This window comes from Pinus tabuliformis, chromosome 3_1 (genome assembly GCF_031772625.1).
Source record: "Pinus tabuliformis cultivar Carrire ecotype Pingquan chromosome 3_1, CPIR1, whole genome shotgun sequence".
NCBI lineage: Eukaryota > Viridiplantae > Streptophyta > Pinopsida > Pinales > Pinaceae > Pinus > Pinus tabuliformis.
Genome location: NC_142301.1, coordinates 34465618 through 34485029, shown reverse-complemented (window position 1 = coordinate 34485029; position 19412 = coordinate 34465618). Strand labels below are relative to the sequence as shown.

At 37.3% G+C, this 19412-nt stretch overlaps 1 protein-coding gene across 1 annotated transcript; it reads left to right on the top strand.

Annotated features, from left to right (window-relative positions):
• The first annotated feature begins 14095 nt into the window (after positions 1-14095).
• On the top strand, positions 14096-17373 carry LOC149185638 (aluminum-activated malate transporter 9-like). The gene is made up of 6 exons (XM_089410747.1): positions 14096-14633; positions 14944-15084; positions 15174-15443; positions 15922-16058; positions 16158-16304; positions 16672-17373. The coding sequence occupies exons 1-6, from the start codon at positions 14345-14347 to the stop codon at positions 17263-17265; spliced, it is 1578 nt and encodes a 525-aa protein (XP_089266873.1). The 5' UTR covers positions 14096-14344; the 3' UTR covers positions 17266-17373.
• The last annotated feature ends 2039 nt before the right edge of the window (positions 17374-19412 follow it).

The following is a 19412-nucleotide window of genomic DNA, read 5'->3' as shown; positions in this document are numbered from 1 at the left end:
GAACAGAGAGAATATGTTGTGCGCCTCCATCCAGATTTGAAGGGGTCTTAGTTCTTGGAGAGTTTCTCTGGGATTTGAGCCCATGATTCTGTCAAGCCAAATTTTGACATTCTTTCCACTGCCTGGTTTCTTGGAGACATTCTCTTTAAAGTGAGGAAGGACTTTTTTGATCAGTCTCCACATTGGAGTGCACGGCCTATCCGCAATTGGATCATCTAGGATGTTGGAGTTCGGACCACTAAGGTATTTCCTTTTTATTGTCTCAACCCACCATGAGCCATTCCCAGAGATGATCTTCCAGATTAGCTTGAGCCCCATAGCCTGATTGGATAAACTTGGAATCTTTATGGATAAACCTCCTTTTTCATACGGAAGGGTGACTTGGTCCCAGTTGACAAGACTAAACTTCTTTGAGTCCTGTTTTCCCCCCTGCCAGAGGAAGCTTCTCATAATGAGTTCCATGTGCTTGTGAGTGCTTGCGGGGGCCATGATTATCGCATACTGATAAATTGGAAGGCCTGAGAGGATAGCTTTAATAAGAATAGTTCTGCCAGCCAGGTTTAGCCAAGAGGCACCCCAACTCTGCATTAGACCTCTCATCTTCTCAATATGTTTAGTCCAGACCTCTGCTTTAATGTGCTCCTTTGCCAGAGGGAGGCCCAAATAAGAGAAGGAGCTCCAGCTTCTTTGAAGAGGAATGTCTAGGATTGGGGAGATTCTTTGTTGAATCTGGAGAGGGACATTCCATGTGTAAATTTTACATTTTCTGTTGTTTAGTTTTCCCCCAGAAGCAAGGAGGAAGGTATCCAAAACTATTTTAAATCTCCTGGCCATCAAACTGGATGCCCCTCCAATTAAGAGTGTATCGTCCGCAAAGAGTGAGTGGTTGATCTCCTTTGTTCCTCTTTCGATGCGAATGCCCGTGATTACTTTTTTGCTTCGGAGATTTTCCAGGTGGGCGCTCAGAGTCTCTGCCATAAGAATGTAGAGGAAGGGGGAGAGGGGGCAGCCTTGCCTTAGCCCCCTTGAGCTTCTGAAGTAATTACTTGGGCGACCATTAATCAGAGGCGCAGTCCAAGGATTGGAAATGCATCCCTTGATGATGTTAACAAATGTGGAGGAGAAGCCAAATTTAGTTAGAACTGCTGTGAGGAAGGTGTGGTCCACTCGATCAAAAGCGTTTGCCATATCCAATTTGATAATCATTCCCCTTTCGCCTCTATTGAGACTGCTGTGTATGGCTTCCTGAACTAGGATGACATTGTCAATGATCTACCTACTTGGGACAAAACCGCCCTGATTCTCAGAGACAAGAAGAGGAAGGAATTTATTTATTCTGTTGGCAAGGATTTTGGTGATGATCTTGTATGAGACATTGCAAAGCGATATGGGACGAAATCTATCAAAGGTTTTGGGGTTTGCCTCCTTAGGGATTAAGGCTATATGTGAGGATTTTGTATTTTCTCCTACCTTTTGATTTCTGAAGGCGTTCTTTATCATTCTTACCAAATCCTTTTTTATTGTTTCCCAATGTCGTCTGTAGAAGGCAACTGTGAAGCCGTCCAGCAAGACCAATCAACTCCCTATGAAAATTTCTATTATCTGGTTTGATTTTGTGCCATTAAAAAGACGCTAGATTGGAAATTAAAACACAGAAAGTCTAGTATAATATTAAGACACTGAAAGAGAAAGACATAGATATATATGTTGTTACAGTATATCAGATAAAGGAACACTTATTATTGCTATACGAGTCTAAAGGGATGATTTCCACACCATAAACACATGCTTGCTTCTCGTGCTTCTATGTGTGCCTACTTCCCTTGCGTATATTGCTCGACCGATTCCCTTATGATAACTTGGGAAAAGCTACATAAGAAGGCGAAAGAAAAGAATTTGTTAAGGGAATTTTAGGCCCATTCAATTAGCGAGTAGAAGATCGATCACTCGACTGTGAGGGAGATAGCATATCAGGGCTCAACTGACATCAATAACTCAGCCAAGGGAGCTAGCATTTATGTGCATCCTATCTCTCTTCCTACTGTCATTGTATGCCTGCTTTTATGCCTCCCTGGGAGGAGATATAGGGCCTAAGGACACCACCACTTAGCAACAAGAAGGAAGGATCAAATCCCTATGGTTTGGAGAGGACCAATTCAAGGTAGCATGCATATGGATTGATACCGTGAAGCCCTATGATTTGGCGAGGACCAATTGAAGGAAGCCTACATATATAGACACTCCCAAAATTTTAGCGCGTGCTTGTGTCTTGTGCCCCATAAGAAAAATTCAGCTAGGGTAGCACTGCCATTAATGCACAATTGGTTGAGTTAGCTTGAAAACTAGCCAATAGATGTCCACAACATAGTCTTTGTGGCCAAGCTAGTTGGAGGAATAGACAATAGTTGTCTATGAAGCTTTGCCTTGGCCGATAATTGTCCTTGCAAGTAATAGTCTTGGCCCTAAAGCATTGTCAGGAGTCAATCTTGCAGGGGTGTTGTAGTTTTGTCTTAAATTTCTTTTGTCTAATGTTTTGCAGGAGTCAAGTTTGCAATGGCCGGTAGGCTTCATCTTAAATATTGTCTTAGTTGTATTTTTGTCTTAACTTTGTTTTGTCATTTTGTACATGGTAGGTGGCTTGTTTTTGTCTTCACATGATTTTCCTTAAAATAATTTTTAATTGTCTTAAATAATTTTTGTCTTAAATAATGCTTGAAAATGTTTTGTCTTAAAATTTATATTCAAGAATGAAAATTAGTTTTTTAAGACAAAAGATTTCTTTTGTTTTAAAAGAATGTCTCAAAGTTCCCTTCATCTAGTAATGCTTGCTCTTGGGAGTAATTTCTACATGAAAGACATATTGGTTTTATATGAATGTCGCTAGCCATGGAAGTAACTAGTATTGATCCCTGATACATGGGAGGGTTTTTGTGGCTGTAGGATGGATGTAACTAGTATTGATCCCTGATACATGGGAGGGTTTTCGTGGTTGTAGGAGTATTGATCTCTCCGTGGATGTAGCTAGTATCAATCTCTGATACAGTGAACCACACCCATCTAATAATAATAATAATAATTTAATGTCTACTATAAATAAAATATTTCAATATGCAAGTTGAATAAAAATTTTTGACATGAAATATATATAGAGAAAAATAAACGGTGAGAAAATTCTTATTCCAGTAATAAATTCTTTCTAATTAAAAAAATTATAAAAAGATTTATAATTCTTTCAATCTTTAATATAAATTGACATATATATATATATATATATATATATATAGATATAATTGGTGTAAAAAAATTCATGAAATATGAAAAAATATGTATAAAATATTTTATTAATACATTATTTAAAATTAATATAAACTTATGTTAATTTTAAATTTACCAATAAATAAATAAATTAAAAATTAAAAAAAAAAAATTAAAATTAAAATAAAATCTATATTAATATATTCAATATTAAAATAATTTTTATTTAAACATTAATATTAATACATATTAAATTATACATTTTCATCATACTAATCATAAAAATCATTTATCAATTACAATGAATAAAATCTCAATACTCCAAAACATTGTATCACACACGTAACCGTGAACCCAAGTGATTGGAACACCCACGTAACTGCCACTTTATGTGGGAGAATGAAGAGATACGATACTCCATTGAACAGCAACTATTTATTTATTTATTTTTTTTATTTATTTATTTTTTTTTCAGAGAGAAAATCATCATAGATTATATTAAGAAAATATAATATTCTGCATACGTAACAAAGAGACCATCCCAGTCCTGAAACAGAGTTCAGAAAATGTCCAGGTGGCAAATAAACAGATACCCCGCAAAAGAGAATAACCTTTGTCAGTCCAATTGCTTACAGATTTTTAAATTTAGCAGTAATAAAACATCTTCCATAATGCATAGAGATATATCAAAGATGTTGAACTCCCACAAAAAGCTGAGAAATATGAGAAACATGAAGGCGAGATAAACAAATTTTTAAAGAAACCATAGATCAAAGTTATCCAGAAATGTCGAGATATGACGATATGTGAATCAGAATGGAGGCAAGGGGCGCCCTGGATTCTTGAAAGATATGTGCGTTCCTCCATTTCCACAAATACCAGCATGCAAGGATGAATAAGGTTTGCCAAGATGAACATTGTTCGCTCTACCTTTTGAAACCATCATGTACAGTTGAGTAAACCCGGTGAGGAAAACCATAAGACAAAGACAGTTCATACCAGATATGTGTAGTTGATGCGCATTGAAAGAACATATGAGCGTTTGATTCAGCCTCTTGCTGACACATAGAACATCTGCCCGGACCCTGCCATCCCTTCCTTTGAAGGACCTCCCATGTAAGATTCCTGTTTGAAAAATGTTAGGATATTCCGACACATAGGAAATAGTTAAGTACAACTTGGTCTAGTGTAGAGTTAGGTATAGAGTTAGGTAAAGTGTGTTTCTTTACCGTTGTACATTTTGTAACTTACAATCCGACGGTCACGATATGTAGTGATCCGACGGTTCATTCTCTCCTCGGTATTACCGACACTTGATCCATGGCTTGACACCCGATTGGTCCATGAATTCTATTTAAAGCGCATGGAGGGTCATTTGTAGGGTAATCCGTGCATGAGAGAAACATATGTAAATTTTCATTCTTTTATTAATAAATTGCCTGAAGTGGCCACGTTGGCTCAGGCCGTGGACTGTTTCCCTCTTTGAGGGTTTTAACCACGTCAAAATACTGGTGTATTGATCTACGATCTGGTTGTGAGCGGTGTCCTTTTGGTGTTCTATCTGAGGAACTTACCCTGTAAATTCCTACATGGTATCAGAGCTATTTGAGGGCCGCGTCCGTTGGTGGTCCAAATCTGAAGCCGGTAGAACTACATCTGACTGCTGTTTCCTAGATCTGTTATTTCTGACTTCTTTCGGGCCGAGAGGACTGCTCTGTTGTGTTGGGAGCATCTGTTCCAGTGAGGAACCCCTTTCGTTTCACGCGAAAAGGTTTCCGGTAGCCTTAGCTGCGTCATTTTTAAGATTTGGAGGTATACAATGTTTATTTGCAGTTTACTGTTATTTTCTCTCTGTTTATTTCGGTTTCGGTTTATTTAGCCTTTTTATTACCGCATCTATACCTTTCATTTCTGCGTATGCTCTTTGCCCTGCGACTCTGTGCGATCTGGGCAAATCAGAAACAGAAAGGAAGGATTTTTCTCATGCGTATGCTCTTTTCCCTGCGCCTTAGGGTGATCTCGGAAAATCAGAAACATTGAGGAAAATATTTAGTTTCCGGCCAAAGCTAACTTTGAGCCGCAAGGTTCATTTTTGAAAATATTTAATTTTTTGGCTAAAGCTAACTTCGAGCCATAAGGTTCGTTTTCTTTGCATGTCCGTGTTGGGTTTTGTGTTTTTGTTTTGTAGGGAAAAAGAGCTTTCTCAAAGCAAGCACGCAATCCAAAGCACCCCCCCCTCTCTCTCTCTCTTTCTCTCTCTCTCTATCTCTCTCTCAAATTTTTTGTATAGATCAATTGGTTCAAAGCTATTTTAAGAGAGTAGAGGTCTTGGGTTCAAGTCTCCATTTTGTGGGGGCGGACTTTTTCATTTCCGCACATTCCCGCACTTCGTCGGCAACTCCAACAACTTTTTTTCAAAAAGCCATAACTTTTTCATCTGGAAGCCGTTTTCAGAGCCGTTTTTTTAAACCAGCCTAATTTTTCGAGATCTATCCATTGGAACACTTAGTTTCAGCATCTTGAGCTTCAGTTTCCGTTGAAATGGAAAGTCAATACCAAGTTATCCTTGACAGCACCAACTACTTCCAATGGTTGGCCTACATTGAGGATTTACTTAGAAGTAAAGGTCTCTACAGAATAGCCTCAGGCCAAGAAAAGAAACCGAAGGATGAAGATAAGGCTGCTAAATGGGAAAATAGGCAAGATCAAGCACGTGGATTGATAGGGATGTCTATTTCTCTAGATCTTAGATTCCATATTGCAGAAATTGATACTCCTGATGAAGCAATGAAACAAATCAATAAAGTTTTTGGGATTAAGAATGAAATTAGAGCCCATCAACTTGAAAATGAGTTGCTTACATTGGACCCTAATAATTTTTCTTGCATTGAAGATTTCTTGTCCAAGTTCAAGACCCTTAGATATCTTTTGGAAGGTGTTAAAGTTAAGAAAGAAGATAGTAACCTTATCTATTCCATTCTTACAAAGTTGGGACCAACCTACTCTGTGTTTGTTTCCACCTTCCATTCTACAAGAGAAGCCTTCATTTCTCAAGGAACAGACTAAAACCCCCTTCTTTTGACTCTTTTTCTGATTCTTTAATAAGAGAACAAGAAAAACTCTTACACCTTGGTCTTCTTAATCTTGGAAACTCTTCCAAGAAAGCGCTAGCCGCCCAGCAGCAACCAAATTCAAAGAATCCTAAGAAGTCATATCCTAAAAAGAATGGTCCTAAACCAAACAAGGGTCCTAAGCAATTTCAGCCCCAAAATGAAAAATCATTTCAACAAAATGATAAGTCAAATAAAAACAAATGGAAGAAGACTGATAGACACACTTTCTACATGTGGTTGTCAAGCATCTCGGTCTGGCTATGCATTAAATGTATCTTCTTCTTCTCATTCTCATGAGTGGCTCATTGATTCTGGAGCTTCTTATCACATGGCCAAAAACAAAGCCATGTTTTCTTCTTTAAATGATTGTAACACCAAAAATATATATGTTGGTGATGATAGATCTCTTAATGTTGTAGGGACTGGAACTGTTCATCTAGACAATGGTCAGTTTAATGATGTATTATGTGTTCCCACCTTATCCTACAACCTTCTATCTGTATATCAGATAACTCATTCAGGTGAAGGTAAAATCGTTGAATTTTCACCTCATGATGTTGTAATCAAGGACCTAAAAGATCATAAAAAGATTTTAGCTACTGGCATTGCTGATGATTCTACAAGGTTGTATAAGTTTCACAACTTTGGGTCATCAAATCTTCCCTCAGTATTTGTTGCTCATAACGATGAAGTGAGCAAACTTTGGCATGAGCAATTTGGTCACTTAAACTATCGCTCCCTTCAGCATCTATGTAAGGAAAATATGGTGACAGGTCTTCCTATGGTATCTTGCAAAGATGGTGTTTGTTCCGGATGTGTACTCGGAAAACATCATCGAGACAGTTTTGAAAAATGTGCCTCTTGGCACGCCTCAGCCCCTTTATAGCTTGTGCATAGTGATTTATGTGGTCCACTTCCAGTTGTGTCATTCTCTGGCTGCAAGTATTTCTTAACTTTCATTGATGATTTCTCCAGACGCACTTGGGTATACTTCTTAAAACTCAAGAGTGAAGTATTTAACACTTTTTTGGCCTTCAAGGCCTTTGTTGAAAAACAATCTGGACATCAAATTCTTAAGTTAAGATCTGATAATGGCGGAGAATATGTTAAAAACACATTCATCAACTATTTCACTGAGAATGGAATTCAAATGCAACATACTGTTCCATATACTCCACAACAAAATGGTGTAGCTGAAAGGAAGAATTGCACCTTAAAGGAAATGGCTAATTGTATGCTACAATCTAAAAGACTTGGTCTTAGTTTTTGGGCAGAAGCAATTAACTGTGCAAATTACATAATAAATCGCACTCCTACTAAGGCTTTAAAGAATATCATTCCAGAAGAAGCATGGAGCTCAATCAAACCAGATGTAAGTCACTTTCGTGTTTTTGGAAGTGAAGCGTGGGTCCATATTCCAGATGAAAAGCATAAAGCTTTAGAACCTAAGAGTGAAAAATGTACTTTTGTTGGATATTCTGAAGATGTCAAAGGCTATAGACTTATTCCATTTAAGTCCAAAAATGTTATCATTAGAAGAGACGTAAAATTTGATGAAAATATATCGGCCTGCGAGCCTAGTCCGGCGAGGATGACAATCCTCCCCCACCATCTCAGGATCCTCCTTCAGCTCCTGAGCTTCCAAAATGGGTTCGTGCTACTCGAGATGCAGCAGGTGATCTTGTCGGTGATCCTACAGATCAACGACGCACACGTTCTCAATTCGAGAGAGCCTCTTCTTTACTGGCTCAAGCTCCAGTAAATTATGATCTTGACACCTTTGCAGAAGCTTCAGGCCATCCAGATTGGGAAGTAGCTATGAATGAAGAATATCATTCATTGTTGGCAAATGATACATGGGATCTTGTTCCTCTACCAAAGGGACGAAAACTTGTTAGATGCAAATGGGTTTACAGAACCAAGTATGGACCAGATGGGAAAGTTGATAAACATAAAGCTCGTCTTGTTGCTAAAGGTTTTTCACAGGTTGAAGGCATTGACTACACTGAAACCTTCTCCCCTGTTGCCAAAATGAACTCTATCCGCCTTGTTCTTTCCCTTGCTGCCTCTTTCAAATGGGAAGTCCATCAGATGGATGTTAAATCTGCCTTCTTGCATGGAGACTTGCATGAAGAAATCTATATGGAACAACCCATTGGCTTCATACAAACAGACTCCAGCCTTGTATGTCGACTTAAGAAATCCCTTTATGGTCTCAAGCAAGCTCCTCGGGCTTGGTATGCCAAAATGGATAGCTTTCTTTTAGAATCTGGCTTTTCTAGGTGTCATTCTGACAATACTGTCTACACCAAGAAAGTGGGCAACTCTCTTATCATCCTTGTTCTTTATGTTGATGATCTTATCCTTACTGGTAGTGATCCCAACCTTATAAACCATGTGAAGTCTAGCCTTAAAAGGAAATTTGAAATGACAAACTTAGGACACTTACACTATTTTCTCGGTCTTCAAGTCTTGCAATCCAAGGAGGGTATTTCCCTTTCCCATTCCAAGTATGCTTGTGATATTCTACGTCATTTTCACATGGAAGACTGTAAGCCAGCCCCTTCTCCCTTTCAGTCTGGAGTCAAACTTTGAGTCACTTGTACTTCTCCTGAAGTTGATGCTACCTTATACCGTCAACTTGTAGGAAAACTCTTGTATCTAACTCATACTCGTCCTGACCTTTCCTTTGTTGTTGGCCTTGTTGCTCGGTTTATGAAAAACCCACGTGAAAGCCATTGGAAAGCAGCTAAAAGAATACTTCGTTATGTTCGAGGTACAGTTCAGTTTGGGATTCATTACAGTGCCGAAGCAGCTCCTCTATTGGTTGGTTTCACTGATTCTGATTGGGCTGGTGACCCTGATGATCGGAAGTCTACTGCCGGTTATGTGTTCACTCTTGGTTCAGGACCTATTACATGGGCTTGTAAGAAACAAGCTGCCATTTCTCTTTCATCAGCAGAAGCAGAGTATCGTGATGCCGTAGAAGCTAGTAAGGAAGCCTTGTGGCTGCGTCAGATCCTGTCAGAGTTTAGCTTTCAGCAGCAGCATCCGACTACACTTTGGTGTGATAATCAAAGTGCCATTCAGCTATGCAAAGATCCAGTCCAACATAAGCGCAACAAACACATTGAACTGCACATGCAATTCATCAGAAAGCTCATCCATGACCATGTTCTTGAAGTGCAATATTGTTCAACAGATGATCAAGTTGCAGACATCTTCACAAAGGCTCTCACAGAGGCGAAGTTCAGTAAACTTCGATTTATGGTTGGAGTTCATGAAGTTGTCACTAAGGGGGGATAGGCTCTAGTGCCTCCTTCCTTCTCCTACTGTGTCATATTTGTAAATCCTTCAATCCTATCCCAAGTTGTTCTTAAGGGGGGATGTTAGGATATTCCGACACATAGGAAATAGTTAAGTACAACTTGGTCTAGTGTAGAGTTAGGTATAGAGTTAGGTAAAGTGTGTTTCTTTACCGTTGTACATTTTGTAACTTACAATCCAACGGTCACGATATGTAGTGATCCGACGGTTCATTCTCTCCTCGGTATTACCGACACTTGATCCGTGGCTTGACACCCGATTGGTCCATGAATTCTATTTAAAGCGCATGGAGGGTCATTTGTAGGGTAATCCATGCATGAGAGAAACATATGTAAATTTTCATTCTTTTATTAATAAATTTCCTGAAGTGGCCGCGTTGGCTCAGGCCGTGGACTGTTTCCCTCTTTGAGGGTTTTAACCACGTCAAAATACTGGTGTATTGATCTGCGATCTGGTTGTGAGCGGTGTCCTTTTGGTGTTCTATCTGAGGAACTTACCCTGTCCAACCATGAAAATAAAATCATTTTGAGAGGGCATGTCGCGTTCCATAACCTAGGAGGAAAGATCGTATCGGAGCAGGGCGGAAGGCCTGTTGACATAGCTGTATATAAGTCCTTAACACGTAAAGGCTGAGAAGAATTCTGCAGAGACCATGCCAGAACGTCCATTGAACCAGATCGATGGACCCCTTTGCCGATAAGGTTTTGTACAACAGACAACCATAAGGGCCGCAATGAAAGAGGCAAGGATAAATCTTCCCCGTCTTTCCATACTGGAGATGAGAAGGACCAAGATTTTATCAACTTATTCCACGTAAAAATGCCCATTGAGTGGAAAAAGGAGATTAGTTCAGGAGAGAGCAATGATTCCAAACCATTTACAATTGAATCGAAACCGATAAAAATGCTTGAGCCCGAGAAAAATCTCCACCGTAAATTTCCCATGAAGAAAGACTGAATTTTTCTGAAACTTTGCCAGATGGCTGATCCTCTTTTTATGCCCAGAGATTTCCTTCTATACCAGAAAACCATGCTCCTGCCTTTGAGATATTTTCTATTGATGACTTTGCTCCACGGTCCCTCACCATAGATGCCTCTATGAAGAGATTTGCATAGGAGGGCTTTTCCAAAAGTTCTCATGTGCATAAGACCCCAACCTCCCGCCTTCTTCGATTTTGTGATAGAATCCATCTTTACTAAATGAAACTTGGTCTGATAAGATCTTCCTCCCCATAAAAAATTGGCAGCTAAAGAAACCATTTTGTTTATAATGGAAGCAGGAAGAAGATATAGGTGGGCCCAATAAACCGCCAATTGAGATAGAACCGCCTGTACCAAGATGTACCTCCCCGCCAATGTTAGGAATCTCATCTCCCAACCTGATATTTTTTTGTAGAAGCGATCTATCAGCCATTGCCAATCCTGTTTGCGATTTCCTTTTGCTTTCAGGATAAATCCCAAATATTTAAAGCCCTCCTTAATCGATGCCTGGTTGATGCCGAAAAGTGCTGCAATCCATTGAACTGTCTCCAGGTTAGTGTCATTGTGATACAACAGAGATTTGTCCCTGTTTATGACCATGCCGGATGCTGACTGAAACTTTTGAAAGATATCATTTAGGCAGTACCATGTTGACTTACATAGCATGGCGAAAATGAGAATATCATCAACAAAAAGATTATGGGATAGGAATATATCCTTGCAGATATTTATCGGCCTGCATCTTCTATCAGACACAGCTTTGTTGATCTGAGTGCTGAGAGAGTTCATTACTAGGATAAAGAGCAGAGGGGATAGGGGACAACCCTGACGAAGACCCCTTTCCGCTTGGAAAAAAGATGATGGAATGCCATTTATAATAACTGAATATTTAATGTTTTCGACACACGCCATTATCCAGTTAATACCTTGTGGTCTCAAACCAATTTTGGCCAGCAAGACTCTAAGGAAGCCCCAATCCACACAATCATACGCTTTTTTCAAATCTATCTTTAGGATGGCCGCGTCAATATTTTTTGACAACATTGAAAATAAACATTCCTGAGTCATAGCAACCGCATCCAGTATGTTTCTATCTTTTAAAAACGCATGCTGGTCTCTTGTGATAAATGAGTTTAGAACAGGCTTCAATCTTTCTGCTATAATTTTAGAGATGATCTTAAACAGAGTATTGCATAAGGCAATTGGCCTGTAGTCCTTAAAAGAGTCTGTTTGGTCCTTTTTCGGAATAAGTGCTATGAATGTGGAAGTTAAAGCACTGTTAATGTTCCCAGACATACGGGAAGCCTCCACCATCCTCAGCATATCAGCTTTGAACAAATCGAAGAAATGAGTAAAGAATTCAATTGGCCAACCATCAGGCCTGGGACTTTTGTCCTTTTTGAAGGCCTTGATAACAGCTTGGAGTTCCTCTTCCGTAATAGGCTTAAAAAAGTCATCATTTGCAGCCTCGTCGAACATTTCTGGCACCAAATCCACAGCCCATAAGATGTCATTGATATTACCCTGTTGCCTCTTATATTGTTCCTGAAAGAACCTTGTAGCTTCGGCAGATATGTCATGTTGAGAGTAATAAAATCCCCCATGACCATCTTCAATCTTCCAGATAGAGTTTTTTCTCCTCCTAGCATTTGCAAAATTATGAAAAAACTTCGAGTTCCGGTCCCCCTCCCTAAGCCATGTCGCTCTGCTTTTTAGCCTCCAGGAAGCTTCTTCCTTTTGCAGCAGCATTTGTTTCTTTTTTTCCAAATTTCTGATAAAATTCTTTTGCTCAAAAGTCAAGCAGTCAAAATTTGCTGAGTTGGCAAAAATGCCTATCTCCTTTTTAATGTCATTCAACTCCTGTTTATCCCTCTTCCTCTTTTGAATTTGCCAGTCCTTTGCAACATCCCTTAGAGTTTGAATCTTTTCCCGAAAGGTGGAAAAGAGTGCCATTTCAGATTCTTGTAGATCCATCCACTTTTTTTTTATGACATCATTGAAGGATTGGTCTTCTAAAAATATCCTGTTAAATTTAAAGGAGTAACCCAACCTGAAATCCTTTTCCCTCCATTCAAGAAAGATAGGTCTGTGATCCGAGGTAAAAACATTTCTCATTAGAACTTCTCTCATATTTTGATTTTGAGATATTTTTCTTTAAAAATCACAACATTGCACAAATTAAGTCTATGTTTTTCGAATAATCCAGTTTGAGTCATTGTCACCATAAATCGAAGAATTAAATTTAGACACCAGATTAAATAGAGATTACATCAAAAAAGAGATAGTGAACTTTTTCTCATTCAAAATTTTCTCATATTTTGATTTTGTAATAATTTTATGTAAAAATAACTCATATTTTGATTTTGTAATAATTTTATGTAAAAATAACAACATTATAGAAACTAAGTTTATATTTTTCGAATAATTTAATGTGAGTCATTGTTACCATAAAGTGAAGAATTAAATCTAGGAACCAGATTAAATAGAGATGACATCAAGAAGAGATAGTCAACTCAAAAATTAAATCTAGACATCCGATTAAATAGAGATGACATCAAGAAGAGATAGTCAACTCTAACATTTGAAACCATTAGTTTGAATCAAATAAAAATAATATTAAACTCTAACATTTGAAACGATTAGTTTGAATCAAATAAAAATAATAATAAAAATAAGAATAGATCTGAATATTCAATTAAAAATTCCAAAAAATTATAATTTGGTCAAATTTAACCAAAACAATAAGAGAAAATTACCCGAAATAAAGGATAAATAAATCAATATCAAAATGAAAATTCAAAGTTACAACTAATTTATATTAAATTAATTAAATAATTAAATAATTTTGTTATCATAATTATTATCAAAAACCCATAAATAAAATATTGAAAAGAACAAGTCAAAATTATTTAAAATAAGAATAAAACAATAAATAAAGGGAATTCAAAAAAACACTTCAGGAAAAAAAAGCTTAACCCAAAAAATAAAATCTATAGGTCTTGCCAATAGCCTTTTTCACCTTGGTGGAGATTTGAACATATTTCTCTCCTATTCTTGCCATTTTAGGAGGCGGAGGTTTGAGCGCTCCCAATAGCTGGGTTATCAGTCGAGAGCGCTCCTCAGTCGAGCCTGCTTACGCATCCTTGGTTCCTCTTATAATGATAAAATAGTAAAAATCTAACCATTACTAATTTTCTATCCATCATCTTTATTCAAATTACTGAACCTCAACCTCAACCTCAGTTTCATCTGATAAACTAAAACTAGAACTACTCCTCTTTTCTTTCATTGTCGTGCTTCAGTGCTTCAGACAAGTTGCGATTGATATGAACCACGAAATGGTCGCGAATCTATTCAATATTATCTTTTATATGTCTTTGAAATTATATTTTCTTTTAATGGTTTTGTATTGAGAAAATACGTAACCTGCCAATAAAATTACAAGCAGCCTTGACTTTCATGGTGGTAACCACAGGTTCCAACCCAAGGACTATCTCTTCCATTTTAATATTCTTTGATGGACGGAAAGTCTCAGGTAGTTCAATTAACAGGTTTTCCATTCAAGCAGCTACAGTTGTGATTTTTCTGAGATAATAATTGATATTGAAGGCGTCTGAGATAGTATTCACTTCTGCGACTTTGAAGAGCCGAATTAGTAAAGTAACTTTCATGGGTAGTAGTAAAGAAAGCCTTTTACCTACAACCCCAGAAGAAAATGAAACAACAGGAAGATACTGTTGTGGCCATGGCTGGATTGATGGATTGAAGAAGGGGTTGAGAGAATGGGGTTTCTCTGCCAAACGCAACGCTCGCCAAATTATATTCTCAGTGAAGATGGGGATGGCCCTCATACTCGTTTCCTTGCTTATGTTCATGCATGAGTCAGATTACCAGGATATCGCCACCCACTCTGTTTGGGCCATTTTGACTGTGGTGGTTGTCTTTGAATACACTATCGGTATGTATATGCTCTTCGACCTGTAATTTTCATATCTATTTTTCAGAGAAATCTTTATATATGGCCGAAGCTCTCAATTACATATGACCGAATTACATATGACCGAAGCCAGTCAGAATACGACCGAAGCCAGATTACAATATGACCGAAACCAACTAAATTTACTGCATAGTCGTCACATCTGGGGGAGCTAAAACCATCCGCCCCAACCATCATATATATATATATGTTTCTTGCACAATATTGTTGATACAATCACACTCTAGTTTCTGAACTGTAGAATATTGTTGATACAATTCTATTTTGGCAGGTGCAACACTGAGAAAGGGTTTCAATAGAGGTCTGGGAACACTTTCAGCGGGTGGTTTAGCGCTTGCTGTCGCAGCCTTGGCATCTGACAGTAACTGGACATTAGAGCCTGCAATCATCATAATCAGCGTTTTTACAACGGGTTGGGTATCTCCACCGCCTATTTATGCCTCCTAGGGTTTGATATGCCTTTCTCATCTTCTTATTGTTTCTGCGTTGCCTTGATTTCAGGTTCGCTTGCCACTTTTGCGAAGCTGCATCCAAAGCTCAAACCTTATGAATATAGTTTCACGGTATTCATTTTGACGTTTTGTTATGTCCTGGACTCTGGATCTATAACCAGAGATTTTAGTCACATAGCAGTTACCCGGTTTGTACTCATTGCTGTGGGCGCAGCCGTGGGTTTGGGTGTGAACACGTGTATATACCCCATCTGGGCAGGAGAGGACCTCCATAAATTGATTGTCAAAAATTTCATGAATTTGGCGGACTCCATCGAAGGTATATACTCTCATATGCCATTTAAAAATAATGGGCAGTTTAATGTTCTCATTACTTAGAGATTTTGGGGAATATTTTAGACTAAATTTAAGAATATTTTAGTAGATTTGGAAATATTTGATTATAGATTTGGGAATATTTTAGACTAAATTTAGGAATATTTTAGACTAAATTTGATTATAAATTGGGGAATATTTCTAAATCGTTTGAGAATATTTTTAGACTAAATTCGATTATAGATTTGGGGAATATTTCAGATAACTTAGGAATATTTATATGGTAGATTTGGGGAATATTTCTAAATCGTTTGAGAATATTTTTAGACTAAATTCGATTATAGATTTAGGGAATATTTCAGATAACTTAGGAATATTTATATGGTAGATTTGGGGAATATTTCTATATGACACAGACAATATAACTGTAATCACATGAAATATTCCGATTGTATAGTAATAATGTGGATGCTGCATCACAGGGTGTGTGGACGAGTATCTGTCTCAACATGAGCTCAAACGAATTTCTTCAAAAATCTTGACATGCCAAGCTGCTGAAGATCCCATCTACAATGGCTATAGGTCGGTGCTCGTCTCAGGGACAACCGAGGAAACATTGGTATGCTTCTTTAATTTGCTCAAACAAGAAAATTTGTGAATAATAATATATGTAACTAAGCTCTTTTGGTCTGAAAATGGGTATACATGACTGTCACAGGAAGGATTTGCAAGGTGGGAGCCTCCTCATGGGCGTTACAGGACGATGAAGTATCCTTGGCAAGATTTTGTCAGAGTTGGTGGTGCCTTACGGCACTGCGCCTCCGTGTCCCTGGCATTGCATGGATGCACACTATCAGAGATCCAGGCACGTCTCCACTTGGGCACATGATCTCAAGAGCATAACCAAAATATTAGAGTTAGAAAGTTGTGGAAGTTTATTGGGAGTTTTATATTTTATGATAGATTTTTTGGCGAAAATCATCTGAAAAACCATTTGTCGACGTGTTTCGAACCAACCAGTGTGGTTCATCGTCAGGACCACACTGGTTGGTTCAAAACGCGTCGACAAATGATTTCTCATGTGATTTTCGCAGAAAAATCTATCATAAACTTGTTATGGATCACAGAAGCCTCAACTCTACAGTTTTATATTTTGTTCAAACTGTGAACCTTGATACAGTTTTTAGACCTGCATTATTGAGAACTCATTTATGGTTGGTTTGTGTTTATAGCCATCGTTTAAGCTGCGGAAGGAGTTCAGCAATGAACTGAGGCGAGTTAGTAGCGAAGCTGCAAAGGTGCTACGGGAAGTGGGGCATAACATGGAGAATATGTCAAAACTAAAGAATGAAGACATACTGGGCAAAGTAAGGGCAGTTGCTATGGATTTACAGAAAAAAATCAGTTCACACTCTCGAAGTTGGGTCATCAGTCGACATAACAAAATGGGAGCAGAGACAGAGGTTTACAATATTAGAGAGGCGAACCGGCAGGGGAGATCTTACAGCGAATCAAAACCTCCAATATACGCAAGCAGAGATGGCGAAAACGTGAATCCCGCTGTACCGAAGGAAATTGCAAGGTGCAGTGAATCGAAATCGAGGTTGGAGAAGCAGGTTTCATGGGCATCTAAATATGATCAAACTCCAACTGCACAGCTCTCTTTAGCGACATTTGCATCACTGTTGATAGAATTTGTGGCCAGGCTTGACAATGTTGTCAATTCCTTCAAACTTCTCAGCGTAAGGGCAAACTTCAAGGAGTCCATTGATACATCATGCTCAAGTAGTAGAGCTAAGGAGTTGCCATTGCCAATTCCAGTGTAAAATATGTTTCTAAATTTACATGGTGTTTTGATTCTTTTAAATGATTTAGGTTTCCTGGTTGTTTGAGTTGCCATTGCCAAATCCAGTATAAAAATATGTTTCTAAATTTACATGGTGTTTTTATTATTTTATGTTTTGATTATTTACATGATGTAGATCTTTAGCCTGTAGGAAAGATGGTGAGATAGTGCTGGCATGTGATTCAAAGTCGTGGCTCAAGCCCTTTAAATTCTTTGAAATTAATTTGATTATCAAGTTTATAAATATTTAGGAATTTGAGTTTTACTTCATTATTAAGTTTAGGAATATTTGGAATCTGAATTTTACTTGATTATTAAGTTTAAGAATAAGAATATTTGGAATGTGTCTTTTATTTCATTATTAAGTTTAGGAATATTTGGGACCCATAAAAATAAAATGAATTGAATTTTTTAATTTTACCTATTTTTCTCTATCTAGAACTTTTTTTAAATTTACAATCTAAATAAAAAATAATAAATTGTAAATAAAAAATATAATATAATTTTTTTTGGTAATAATTATTTTAATTAAATTAAATAAAGAATTTTTAGAATCTTAAATAGTAGCAAAAAAACGTAAAAAGTGCTTTAATTAAGTCTATGAATGATTAGTTTTTAAAAGTCACGGGATATGAATAACGCACTAGTGAGTGGTCACTGCCAGAAAAAGTGTCAGCGAAGCTACAGATCAGCTTCCACGAAGGTGCGCAGCTTCTATTTGTCCACTTTGAAGTCGGAAGCGCAAAGTGCAGTGGGGAAGTACAGTATTTTGTTTAAATATGTGATGTATAAACACACACAAATTATATTTTAAAATATGTGAACACAAAATTATAGCTAAATATGTGATGCATGTACACACAAAATGAATAAACTCACACTTATTCTTACAACCGTAGTGTAACTTTATGTTTTTTAATTGTTTCTTACTTTTACTCAATATGATATGAATTGGATGAAAGAGGTGCACTTTTCAGATTGTGGGATATTTTGAAAATCAAAATTTAATATTGATTTTGATACTAAAATTTGCAATCAAGTTACACTCACATATATAATATAAATATTAAAACCAGTTATAATCAAATATTAAATATATAATATTAATATTAAAACTAATTAAAAAATTAGGGTATAATGTATGTTCTAAAATAATTTTTATTTGGTTAAAAGCTATAGGTTAACCGTCTAAGAATCAACTTATATTTCGGGATAATAACAAAAAATAATTGTCCTCATTGCTAATTTGACAATTAAAAATAAGTGAATATCCCCAACTCATTGTTGTCCGTGTTAAAAACAAAAGAATCTAATTAATTGAATTGAACCTGGGTAGCTCACAGGTGTCGAACACCACATGGCTGGCCTCTGCAGAACATGCTCTGCCCTTACAATCATTACATGAGAAATATATAATTCACACACAATTAAGGAAGTTGAAACAACACCCTAGAAATCAGGAACAAACTCCTAATCTAAGGTTCTGTTGAACTGTCACTCCATTAATACATTTCATCATTAATCTCAACACTCTCCCTTAATGGAGAAATGGATTCACACATATGCCTAACACTTCCCTAAACAATTCAAACTTGATGCTACCAAGAGGTTTGGTAAAAATATTAGCAGCATTGTCACAACTATTACAATACTCAATGTGGACTTTCTTTTAATGACTTTCTCCCTAACAAAATGAAAGTGTGTATCGATATGTTTTGTGTTCTTATGAAATACTGGATTATTTGCAAGTTTTATGGAGCTTTGGTTGTCGCATTTGATCACTGTTGCAACCTTCTATTCTTCTCCAGCATCAAGGAGAAGTTTCCTCAACCAAATTGCTTCACATGTTGTTGCACACATAGCTTGATATTCAGCGTCTGCAAAAGACAAGGATATTGTGCTCTACTTTTCGCTGCTCCATGTAATGACCCTAGATCCAATGCTAAATGCATAGCCTATTATGATCGTCTGTCATCTACATTTCCAGCCCAATCGGAGTTTGAAAAACTTGTCAATTTAACATCACATGAATCACTATAAACAATACCAAAATCTAAGGTTCTCTGGAGATACCTTAAAACACATTTTGCTGCAACCTAATGGCTCTCAAGGGGCTTTGACATAAAC